The sequence below is a fragment of the Dendrobates tinctorius genome, unplaced genomic scaffold (assembly GCF_039654945.1).
Source record: "Dendrobates tinctorius isolate UK_male_01 unplaced genomic scaffold, ASM3965494v1 ptg000184l, whole genome shotgun sequence".
NCBI lineage: Eukaryota > Metazoa > Chordata > Amphibia > Anura > Dendrobatidae > Dendrobates > Dendrobates tinctorius.
In genome coordinates, this window is record NW_027361851.1 from 13,681,535 (window position 1) to 13,693,816 (window position 12,282).

The window sequence follows — 12,282 nt, forward strand, 5'->3', positions numbered from 1 at the left end:
TTTTTTTTCTTGCTACGCCATTTAGCTATTGGGTTAATCCTTGTTTTTATTGATAGATCGGGTGATTCTGAATGAGGCGATGCCAATTATGTGTATATTTGATTTTTTTAATTTTATTTTGAATGGGGCGAAAAGGGGATGAATTGAACTTTTTATATATTTTTTTTTTCATATGTTTAAAAATTATTTTTTTTTACTTTTGGCATGCTTCAATAGCCTCCATGGTAGACTAGAAGCTGCCATATAGCTCTATCGGCTCTGCTACATATAGGCGATGCTCAGATCGCTTATATGTAGCAGAAATATGGCGTTGCTATGAGCGCCAACCACAGGGTGGCGCTCATACCAATCGGGCATCAACAACCATAGAGGTCTCCAGGAGACCTCTGGTTGTTATGCCAAGGCATCGCTGAACCCCGATCACGTGACGGGGGTCAGCGATGCATGCATTTCCAGCCGAGCGGCCGGAAGCGCTGATTATATGCCCACTGTCGGTGTTTGACAGTGGCGTTTAACAAGTTAATAGGCACAGGTGGATTGCGATTCTACCTGTGCCTGTTGCGGGCACATGTCAGCTGTTCAAAACAGCTGACATGTTCCGGCTTTGATGTGAGCCCTCATCAAAGTAGGGGAGGCGTTCCATTGACGGACTGTGTCCGTCATTGGAAGTTAAGGTGTTAATGACCAGGCCAAATTTTTGAAATCTGACCAGTGTCACTTTGGGTAATAACTCTAATGATTCGACAGATCCCACTGATTCGGAGATTTTTTCGAAACATATTTTACTTAATATTGGTAACATTTGTTAAATATCACTTGTGTTTATTTGTGAAAATATTAAAAAAAAAAATTAACAAATGTTGAAAGTCTTGCAATTTTCAATCTTTTAATTCTTATGCCCTTAAATCAGAAAATTCTATTACACAAAATGGTTAATAAATAACATTTCCAACATGCCTAATTTACATCTGCTTCATTTTTAAACAATTTTTTGCTACACATTTACAAAGGTTTAAAGTTGATAAGCAAGTTCTGATTTTTCCATCAAAATTTATAAAATCGCCTGCCATTTCAAATGACTTTGAGGGACCTATATGAAAGAAAATACCTTAATGTGACACCATCCTAAAAACTGCACTTCAGTCCTCAAAACCACAGTCAAGAAGTTTAACTCTCCCGGTGCTTCACAGGAACTGAAGCAATGTAGAAGGGAAAAATGAACATTTAGCTTTTTCCACACAAATGTCAATTTAGCTCCAAATTTATTTTCACAAGGGCAGCAGAAAATAGACCCGAGTATGTAAATACCCCATATGTGGGGAAAATCTGCTTGGTCACACGGCAGGTCACAGAAGGGGGAAGAAGCACTGTATTTTTACCTTTTTGAACACAAAAATGGCTGGAATCGAAAGTGGACGTCATGTTGCATTTGGGAGATCCCTTGACGTGCCTGAAAAATGGAAATCCTCCTCCACAAGTTACCTCATTTTGGAAACTAGATCCCTTAGGGAACTTATCTAGATGTGTTATGAGCACCTGGAATCTCCAGGTTCTACCGACGTTTATAACGTAGAGGTGTGTATAAAAAAAAATCACATTTTACTCACAAAAATGTACTTTTAGCCCCAAATTTTTTATTTTCATTAGAGTAACAAGACGGTAGACCCCAAAATTTGTTGTACATGTTGTACATTTTGGCAGGGCTAGGAAAGGAAAAAGCGCTGTTTATTTCAGATAGATTGTGAATGCCATGACGCATTTCAAGAGCCCCTGACATGTGAAAACAGCAGCAACGCCTCATTTTGGTAACTATGAGGAATTCTTCTAGCGGGTGTAGTTGGTATTTGGAGCCCATAGGTGCCTCACAGAATTTTATAATATTGAGACATGGCAATATGACATTTTAGTGATAAAATATAACACTTTGTGTTTGCTGCAAATTTGTCAGGTACACAAGGGTTAATAGGTGAAGCTAGACCACAAAATCTATTGCATAATTTCTCCCTCACGCAGTGCTGCCCCATATGTTGTCAGAAATTACTGTTTGGCCACACGTCAGGGCTGAAAAGGAAGCTTTGGTTTACGAGCGATATTTGCGGAACTCTAAAGGTGCCAAAACGGCAGAAAACCCCCATTGCAGAAACTGCACCTCTCAATGAATTAATTTACTGCTGCAGTGACTATTTTGTAACATCCGCAATAGGCTTTTTTCTGGAGAATAGCAAATCTGCCAGTCTAGTACATACATTGTACCCAGCTTGTGTTTCTGGCAATGTGCACCTTTTAAAGGGAATCTGTCACCCATGTTTTGGACATTCAGCCGCTGGCATCGACATCAGGGGCTTATCTACAGCATTCTGTAATGTTGTAGATAAGCCCCCGATGTAACCTGAAAAAACACGTTAGATTATACTCACCGCAGGGGGCGGTCCGGTCCGATGGGTGTCGCGGTCCGGTCCGACGCCTCCCATCTTCATACGATGCCGTCCTTTTCTTCCCTTCCTGTAGTGGCGCAGGCGCACTGCTCTGCCCTGTTGAGGGCAGAGCAGAATACTGCAGTGTGCCGGCGCCAGACCTCTCCTGACGCCTGCGCACTGCAGGACTCTGCTCTGCCCTCAACATGGCAGAGCAGTACGCCTGCGCCACTGCAGGAAGGGAAGAAGAGGACTGCATCATATGAAGATGGGAGGTGTCGGACCGGACCGCGACACCCATCGGACCGGACCGCCCCCTGCGGTGAGTATAATCTAACATGTTTTTCTTATCTTTCAGGTTACATCGGGGGCTTATCTACAGCATTACAGAATAAGGCTAGATCACATTCTTATGTTCTACGCTGAGCACTTACACCTGGGTTTCTGTGTAAATCCCACAAAAATGTGATTGAGACGAAACCCCCCCTCCAACGGAACCACCCGCAATGAGGCAGATGGAGACACTTCATACTCCTTTTGGTGTCTTTTCCGGTAATATCCATTGTTTTAGGCGTGCACAGATCTATGGTTGCCCGGACTTGTGTGCTAAAAAGATGCCTAAAGTGATGGGACACCACTGTGCAACACAGGCCGGCCCAAAGGGGATGAATCTGCCTCATAAGTGAGTGGTTCTGAGTGGGGTTTTGGGGAATTTACACAGAAACCACAGTATTAAGCGCTCAGTGGAGAGCGCAGAATAAATGTGAGCTGAGCCTTATTTGGATTTTTGGAAGGTGGACAGCAAATTGTACAACAGTACAAGAATATTATTTATTTTTGCCCAATTCACGGTTCGGTTTAAGTCAGTGCGATTACAGCGACACTGGATTTATATAGGGTTTTTTTTTAAGGATTTGCTACTGTCGCACCAATTTTTTTTTTCTTCCGATAAAAAGTAGTTTTTTGTCACCATATTCTGAGAACAGGATCTTATTTATTTTTTTTTTTTTGCGAACAGAGCTGTATCAGAATCTTCTTGCGTGACGAGTTGCAGATTTTTTTGGTACCATTTTCGGGCACATAATTTTTGATCACTTTTTTTTTCAGATATTACACTGCTGTAATCATGTACATCAGTGCATGAGAGCAGTCAGTGTCTCACTGACACTACCTGGTTCTGCTTATTGCTGGATCTCACAGGCCACCGTACCCTGGGGTCATCACATGACCTCATGTTAACCATGGGGAACCGCAATTCTCATCGTGGGGGTCCGATGGTTACAAAGAGGGGGTCTTGTGACCCCCTTGTAACAATTTAAATACCGCTGTCGCGATTGACAGAGGTTTAAGAGGTTAATCCACCCTGATTGGTTGCAAAGTCTTCCAGGGCCGATACTCCAGAGTGTCAGCTGACAAGGGCAGGAATCGCCGCTATACTTATTCCTTAGCGCCCTTATTGACCACCTTTAAAAGGCCTATCGACGGTCGTTAAGGGGTAAAAAAAAATCCAAACGGCTTCCATGCAACACCCGGTGTGTCCATGTAAGGATCATATCCCCTTCTTCAATGTACCCACTGAGGGTAACCCAAAATAATACATTAAAGCAATGTATGTATAAAAAGCCCAGAGAAAAATGTCAACAGTCTAATCAGTCCATGATGTATACGCTCACATGACATGATCAGAAGAAGCTGTGTGTGTATGTAATATATTTTATATATACAGACCAAAAGTTTGGACACATTTTCTCATTCAAAGCGTTTTCTTTATTTTCATGACTATGGAAATTGTAGATTCACTATGAAGGCATCAAAACTATGAATTAACACATGTGGAATTATATAATTAACAAAAAAGTGTGAAACAACTTAAAATATGTCTTATATTCTAGGTTCTTCAAAGTAGCCACCTTTTGCTTTGATTTCTGCTTTGCACACTCTTGGCATTCTCTTGATGAGCTTCAAGAGGTAGTCACCGGAAATGGTTTTCACTTCACAGGTGTGCCCTGTCAGGTTTAATAAGTGGGATTTCTTGCCTTATAAATGGGGTTGGGACTATCAGTTGTGTTGTGCAGAAGTCTGGTGGATACACAGCTGATAGTCCTACTGAAAAAATAGACTGTTAGAATTTGTATTATGGCAAGAAAAAAGCAGCCAAGTAAAGAAAACGAGTGGCCATCATTACTTTAAGAAATGAAGGTCAGTCAGTCCGTCAGCTTGACAAAGACCGTGCTGTGAGATCAAAACGTTGCACCACTTGGCGCTGGATTAAAGTCCACAATTTTTCCTTGTACTGGAGTGCTGCCTGATTTTTTTTCCATTTATGTTTTTGCGTTGGACAACCGCATTACTCGGCAAGTATTGCACCCAAAATCTGCTCAAGTTTGTGTTGCTATCTGTTTTTTTTATTTAGTTTTTATAGATAGATTATATTTTTTTTCTCACAAATTAGAATATCAAAGTTAATTTCAGCCCTGCAATACAAAAAGTGAAACTTCTATATCAGTCAGTGCAAACAGTGATCTATTTCACATGTTTATTTCTGTTAATGATCTCAGTAAACTAGAATAACAAAAAAACACCTACAAAGGCTTCCTAAGCATTTAAAAAGGTCCCTTAGTCTGTTTCAGTAGGCTCCACAAAGGGAAGACTGCTGACTTGGCAGACGTCCAGAAGGCAGTCATTGACACACTCCACAAGGAAGGTAAGCCACAAAAGGTCTTTGCTAAAGAAGCTGGCTGTTCAGAGTGTTGTATCCAAGCACATTAATGGAAAGTTGAGTGGAAGGAAAAAGTGTGGTAGAAAAAGATGCACAAGCAACCAGGATAACAGCAGCCTTGAAAGGATTGTTAAGAAAAGGCCATTCAAAAATTTGGGGGAGATTCACAAGGATTGGACTGCAGGAGTCATTGCTTCAGGAGTAACAACACACAGACATATCCAGGACATGGGCTACAAGTGTTGCATTCCTTGTGTCAGCCACTCATGACCAATAGACAGTGCCAGAAGTGTCTTACCTGGGCCAAGGAGAAAAAGAACTGGACTGTTGTCAGTGGTCCAAGGTGTTGTGTTCAGATGAAAGTAAATGTTGCATTTCATTTGGAAATCAAGATCCCAGGGTCTGGAGGAAGAGTGGTGGGGCACCCAATCCAAGCTGCTTGAGGTGTGAAGTTTCTACAATCGGTGATGGTTTGGGATGCCATGTCATCTGCTGGTTTTAGGTCTACTGTGTTTTATTAAGATCAAAGTTAGCGCAGCCGTCTACCGCAAAATTGTAGAGCACTTCATGCGTCCCTTTGCAGACCAGCCGAAGCTATTTGCTCATCCCTGTGACTTATTTTGGTTTGATCCATCTAGTCCTGCACCTTTTCCTGCAGAAAGAGATTGACATTAATCATGTCTTTAGCTCTATAAATCATGCACATACATGCACTTTATAACTAGGCTATGACTAATTATGCATTTGATTAATTGTGATTTGGGTGATAGAAGTCTACAGCTAAAATATGTTCAGCTATTTAAATACTTAATTTTGTCCTTTATGAAAGCTCTACACAGGATGCATTCATTGTCAGCACGCCACTGTATGTTTTACCTGCTTGAATTTGTATTTTACATTTTTAATATACGGCATATCCTTTTTTTTTTTTTTCTTGCTTTGTCACACAAAAAGTTGCCTTTTTTTTTTTTTTTTTTTTGCAAGAAGTTTTTGCATCACCAAATTTCGAGAGCTATATTTTTTCCGTGTTTCGGCCCACAGTGTCATGTGAGGTCTTGTGTTTTGCAGGACGAGCTGACTTTTTTATTGATACCATTTTCGGGCACATAACTTTTTTTTTAATCTTTCTATTCCGATTTTTGTGGAGGCACAATGAACAAAAACCAGCAATTCAGGAATTTTTTTCTTTTCTCCTTTCTGTGTCTGGTAAAATTGATAATGCGGTTTTATTTTTCGTGTCAGTATAATTACAGCGATGCCACATTTAAGTTATGTTTTGGCGCTTTTACACAGTCAAAACTTTTACAGAATAAATAATTATTTTTGCATCGCTTTATTCTGGCAGCTATAACTTTTTATTTTTCCACTGATGGAGCTGTATGGCGGCTTGTTCTTTGCGGGACAAGGGGGGCGCTTACAGTGATATTATTTTTATTACCATTCGTCTTTTATCGCGTTTTATTCCATTTTTTTTTCCAGGCGGTATGATGAGAAAGTATAATTTACTTTTTTAGTACAATAATATTAAACAATACAAGTCATAACTGGTACAGGAGGAGAGAGGACCCTGCCCACGAAGGCTCACAATCTACAAGGGATGGGTGATAATACAGTAGGCGAGGGTAGAGCTGGTCGTGCAGCGGTTTGGTCGATCGGTGGTTACTGCAGGTTGTAGGCTTGTCGGAAGAGGTGGGTCTTCAGGCTCTTTTTGAAGGTTTCGATGGTAGTTGAGAGTCTGATATGTTGTGGTAGAGAGATCCAGAGTAGGGGTGATGCGCGAGAGAAATCTTGTATGCGATTGTGGGAAGAGGAGATAAGAGGGGAGTAGAGAAGGAGATCTTGTGAGGATCGGAGGTTGCGTGCAGGAAAGTACCGGGAGACGAGGTCACAGATGTATGGAGGAGCCAGGTTGTGGATGGTTTTGTACTGGAGTCTCTCGGCAATGGGGAGCCAGTGAAGGGATTGACAGAGGGGAGAAGCTGGGGAATAGTGGGGGGACAGGTGGATTAGTCGGGCAGCAGAGTTTAGAATAGATTGGAGGGGTGCGAGAGTGTTCGAGGGGAGGCCACTGAGCAGGAGGTTGCAGTAGTCAAGGCGAGAGATGATGAGGGCATGGACTAGGGTTTTTGCAGATTTTTTGTTGAGGAATGAACGGATTCGTGAAATATTTTTGAGTTGCAGTGGAAAAGGGCTTGGATATGTGGTTTGAAGGAGAGATCAGCATCAAGGATTACCCCGAGGCAGCGAGCTGTGGGACTGGGGAGAGTGGGCAGCCATTAATGTAATGGACAGGTTCGTTGGCGGGGGGGGGGTCACGTGAGATGGGGGAAAGATGATGAATTCTGTTTTGTCCATGCTAAGTTTCAGAAATCTAGCGGAGAAAAAGGATGAAATAGTGGACAGACATTGAGGGATTCTGGTTAGTAGGGAGGTGATATCTGGTCCAGAGATGTAGGTCTGTGTGTCATCAGCATAGAGATGATACTGAAAGCCATGAGTCTATGAGCTGTCCCAGGCCAAAGGTGTAAATGGAGAAGAGCAGGGGTCCTAGGACTGAACCTTGTGGGACTCCGACAGATAGGGGGCGAGGTGAGGAGGTGGTGTGTGAGTGGGAGACGCGGAATGTCCGGTCTGTTAGGTATGATGAGATCCAGGATAGGGCCAAGTCTGTGATGCCGAGGGATGAGAGGGTCTGTAATAATAGGGAATGGTCCACTGTGTCAAAGGCAGCCGACAGGTCCAGGTGGAGGAGGACAGGGTAGTGTCGCTTGCTCTTGGTGGTTAAGAGGTCATTGGTGACATTAGTAAGGGCAGTTTCAGTGGAGTGGTGTGACCAGAAGCCAGATTGTAAGCGGTCGAAGAGGGAGCAAGAAGAGAGATGGGAGGACAGTTCAATGTAGACGTGTTGTTCCAGTAGCTTGGAGGCATAGGGGAGAAGTGATATAGGGCAATAGCTAGATACAGAGGATGGGTCAAGAGAGGGCTTTTTGAGGATAGGTGTGATGGCGGCATGTTTAAAGCTTGAGGGGAAAACACCAGTTGCTAGTGATAGGTTGGGATGAAGACTGTGGTGAGGTTTGGGATGAGGTGGGATGGGATCGGATTAAGTGCACAGGTGGTGAGATGTGATCTTGAGAGTAGAGTGGAGAGTCGATCTTCTGTAATGGTGGAGAAGTTGGTTTTGGAGGTGGAGGGCTGGGAAGTCAGGAGGAAGGGCTCTGGGGGATGTTGACCAAAACTGTCTGTTATCAATCTTCTGCTTGAAAAATGAGGCAAAGTCTTCAGCTGAGATGAGTGGGGAGGGAGGAGGTGCTGGGGGACGGAGGAGAGAATTGAAGGTGTTGAATAACTGTTTAGGGTTGTGAGACAGGGAGGATATGAGAGATGAGAAGTAGGTTTGTTTAGCTGTGGCGAGTGTGGTCTTGAAAGTAGTGAGGGACTGTTTGAATGCGATGAAGTGCTCGTTGGAGTGGGATCTTTTCCATCTGCGCTCAGCAGCCCTGGAAGCTCGCTTCAGTTCTTTGGTCAGGCTGGTGTGCCAGGGCTGTCTGATTTTGCGAGCTTTGGTTTGTGTAAGTGGGGCAGCAGATTCCAAAGCTACAGCTATTGTGGTGTTATATAGAGCAGCAGCGTCATCCGCATTGTGTAAGGAACTTATATCTGTGAGAGGGAGGAGGGATTCCGAGAATGAGTGTAGGTCAAGGTGTAAGATTTCTGCGAGGGTGTGAAAGTTTGTGGGGTGGGGATTGTAGACATGGAGTGGAGAGGGAAGAGAATGTGAGAAGGTTGTGGTCAGAGAGAGGAAGAGGTGAGTTAGAGAGGTTAGATAGGGAGAAGAGGCGGGTGAAGATGAGGTCCAGTGGGTGGCCATCTTTGTGGGTGGCTGTAGAAGACCATTGAGTGAGGCCAAAGGAGGAAGTGAGAGAAGTTTAATGGCAGCTGAGAGGGAAGTGTCAATGGGGATGTTGAAGTCGCCCATGATGGTAGGGATGTCCGCGGAAAGGAAATGAAGTAGCCAGGTGGTGAAGTGGTCAAAGAAGGTGGTGGCTGGCCCTGGGGGGCGGTAGATGACAGCCAGTTGGAGGGGGAGTAGATGCGCACAGAGTGCACCTCAAAGGAAGGGAGGGTAACAGAGGGTGGCAGTGGGATTGGGGTGAAGGAGCAGGTATCTGACAGGAGAAAACAAACTCCTCCGCCATATTTGCTGCTGGGGCGGGGGGTGTGAGAAAGGTGGAAGCCACCATATGAAAGTGCAGTAGGAGAGGCTGTCAGAAGGGGTGAGCCAGGTTTCGGTGATGGCGAGGAAGGAAAGTTTGGCAGTAACAAAAAGATCATGGATGTAGGAAAGCTTGTTGCAGACAGAGCGAGCGTTCCACAGAGCTGCTGTTAAGGTACTGTCACACTTAGCGATGTACCAGCGATCCCGACCAGCGGTATGACGCGGTCAGGATCGCTGGTACATCGCTAAGTGATCGCTAGTGAGCTGCCATACAGGCAGATCTCACTAGCGACATCGCTGGGGACGGGGGTCGCTACTTACCTGTCACACCAGGCGATCCTGCGTTCTCCCGACCGGCTCCACACGTCGCTCATCCTCACAGCAGGAAGCGCCGCAGGAAGCTGACGACGAGAAACAGTCCTGAACGTTCTCGCGCGATCAGCGATAACCAGCGGGGGAGCCGGTCGTAGGTAAGTATCAGACACAGCGATATCGCTAGCAATATCGCTGTAACGTCACTAGTTATAGCGATATTGCTAGCGATATCTTTTATTGTGACATGCCCTTTAGTGGGACTAGGGAAGCGGGGGCTGGGTGAATGGGTATAAGGTTGGAGTGGTTGTTGGTGCATATTTTTTTATTGTTTTGAATTTTATTATGTGTTTTTTAAAATCTTTTCTCTTTTACTTAGTCCCTTTATGGGACTTTGACTTTTTTCACTTTGAAGGTATAATGCATTGGAATACACTAGCATTGCATTACACCTATACTAAAAGCTTCTGATACCATGCTTCAGAGGCTTTCCATAGGTTGATGACCCGTTGGTCGTCATGACGAACCCAGGTCACCATGGCAATGATCAGGCTTCACGATGACGTCACGAGGACACCGATCTGAAGGCAAAGGGAGCTACTCTCCCTTTGCCTCCCTCCTCTGAACACTAATCGCGCTCGATCGCAGCAATTAGAGGGTTAACAGCCAGGGGATGTGCAGACACTGGCAGCGCTGAGCTCCTGCCCTGATTGGGCAGTAAGTGCTGATATTTCAGCATCTCCTGCACGATCATGTTATCTGTCAGTCATATCAGATTGACTGAGCGATCCGGGAGCGGGGACAGACGTCATGGGTCCCTGCACCTCTTCCCGTGCCTCTCAGCTGTAAGGCAGCTTTTCAGCATTGGACTCAACCCTAACTTTAGCCCAACTCACTAGCCCTAACTTTAGCCCGTCTCTAACTTGAGCTAGGTTTACGGTTGTGATTATGTTTGGGATTAGGGTAACTAGGGGTGTGTTTGTGTTAGGGTTGAAGTTAGAATGGGGGGGTGGGGTTCCACTGTTTAGGTATATCAGGGGTCTCCAAACGCGACATGGCCCCCACGAGTCAAACGGTGCTCCTTCCCTTCTGAGCCCTGTCATGCGCCCAAACAGTGGCTTTCCCCCACATACGGGGTATCAGCATAAACCGGAGAAATGGTGCAACAAACTTTGTGGTCCATTTTCTTCTGATACCCTTGAGAAAATAAAGTTCGGTTCAAAAGTAAGTTTTTTGTGAAAGTAAAATGTTCATTTTTTTTTCCATCCAAATTGCTTTAGTTCTTGTGAAACACTTGAAGGGTTAATACACTTCTTGAATGTGGTTTTGTGTACCTTCAGGGGTGCAGTTTTTTAGAATGGTGTCACTTTTGGGTATTTTCTGTTACATTGACCCCCAAACTCACTCCAAATGTGAGGTGGTCCATAAAAAAAATGGTTTTGTAAATTTTGTTGGAAAAATGAGAAATCGCTGGTTAACTTTTAACCCTTATGTCCTAACAAAAAAAAGTTTCCAAAATTGTGCTGATGTAAAGTAGACATGTGGGAAATGTTATTTATTAACTATTTTGTGTGACACCACTCTGATTTAAGGGTACAAAAATTAAGCTTGAAAATTGCAAAGTTTGCAAATTTTTTGCCAAATTTCCATTTTTTTCATAAATGCAACTTATATAGAAGAAATTTTACCACTTTCATGAAGTACAATATGTCACGAAAAACAATCGATGGAATCCGTTGAAACGTTCCAGAGCTATAACCTCATAACGCGACAGTGGTCAAAATTGTAAAAATTGGCCTGGTCATTAAGGACAAAATTGTCTGTCACTAAGAGGTTAAAAAGAGAACACAGTAGTTTGACAATAAATGGTTGCACCCAACCAATAACCATGAGTGGAGAAAAAGTTTTGGTGTTACCATTCATGTTCTCTGAAAAAAGGAATTGAAAGTAAAAATTCTGCCGGGGTATTTATGTAACCTTTTGAGCACAACTGTACATCAACACCTGTGTGGTAAATGATACATTTGTTGCTGCCTTATATATAAGCAACTAGATATTGTCAGTTGAGTGATAAATGTATTGCAGTCATCAATAACGTTGCTTCTGGTAAAATGGACTTGAAAAAGCACAAGAAATTCTTGACAATTTTTTGTCCAATCACCTTTCTCATACACAATGGAAAACAATGACATTTTTTTTCCTCTAGCTTTTATATGCCTAGATCATTTGTAATTTATTTAAATTGGTCAGTTATATATAATTCTTACACCTTTTATACAAGCCTTTCTAATCTTTTGACATTTTTTAAGGCCATTGCTGGACTTAACGGAATGCAGTTGGGAGACAAAAAACTTCTTGTGCAAAGAGCAAGTGTTGGTGCAAAGAATGCTACGCTGGTAAGTCTTTCAATCTTTCACTGCCTGGGGTTTTCGACGTTTTATGCCTTTGTAAGCCAGGTAAATTTTCACACTTTTATTGTGTATAAATAAATTTTGTATAACTGATACTAACCCGCAATAACTATAAAAATATTTTCTAAAAATGACATTATTAGTGGCTACAAGTGTGACCACTAGCAGAAAATTATATACCATTCCTTCTTAAAGATATTTGACATG

General features: G+C 43.2%; 1 protein-coding gene across 1 annotated transcript in view; it reads left to right on the forward strand.

The window, feature by feature from the left end:
* Window positions 1-12,282, forward strand: part of U2AF2 (U2 small nuclear RNA auxiliary factor 2) — a 129,060-nt gene that overhangs the window by 92,055 nt on the left and 24,723 nt on the right. The window contains exon 9 of the mRNA XM_073552114.1: window positions 11,974-12,060. Coding sequence (XP_073408215.1) covers window positions 11,974-12,060 — 87 coding nt within the window. The remainder of the gene's footprint in view (window positions 1-11,973; window positions 12,061-12,282) is intronic.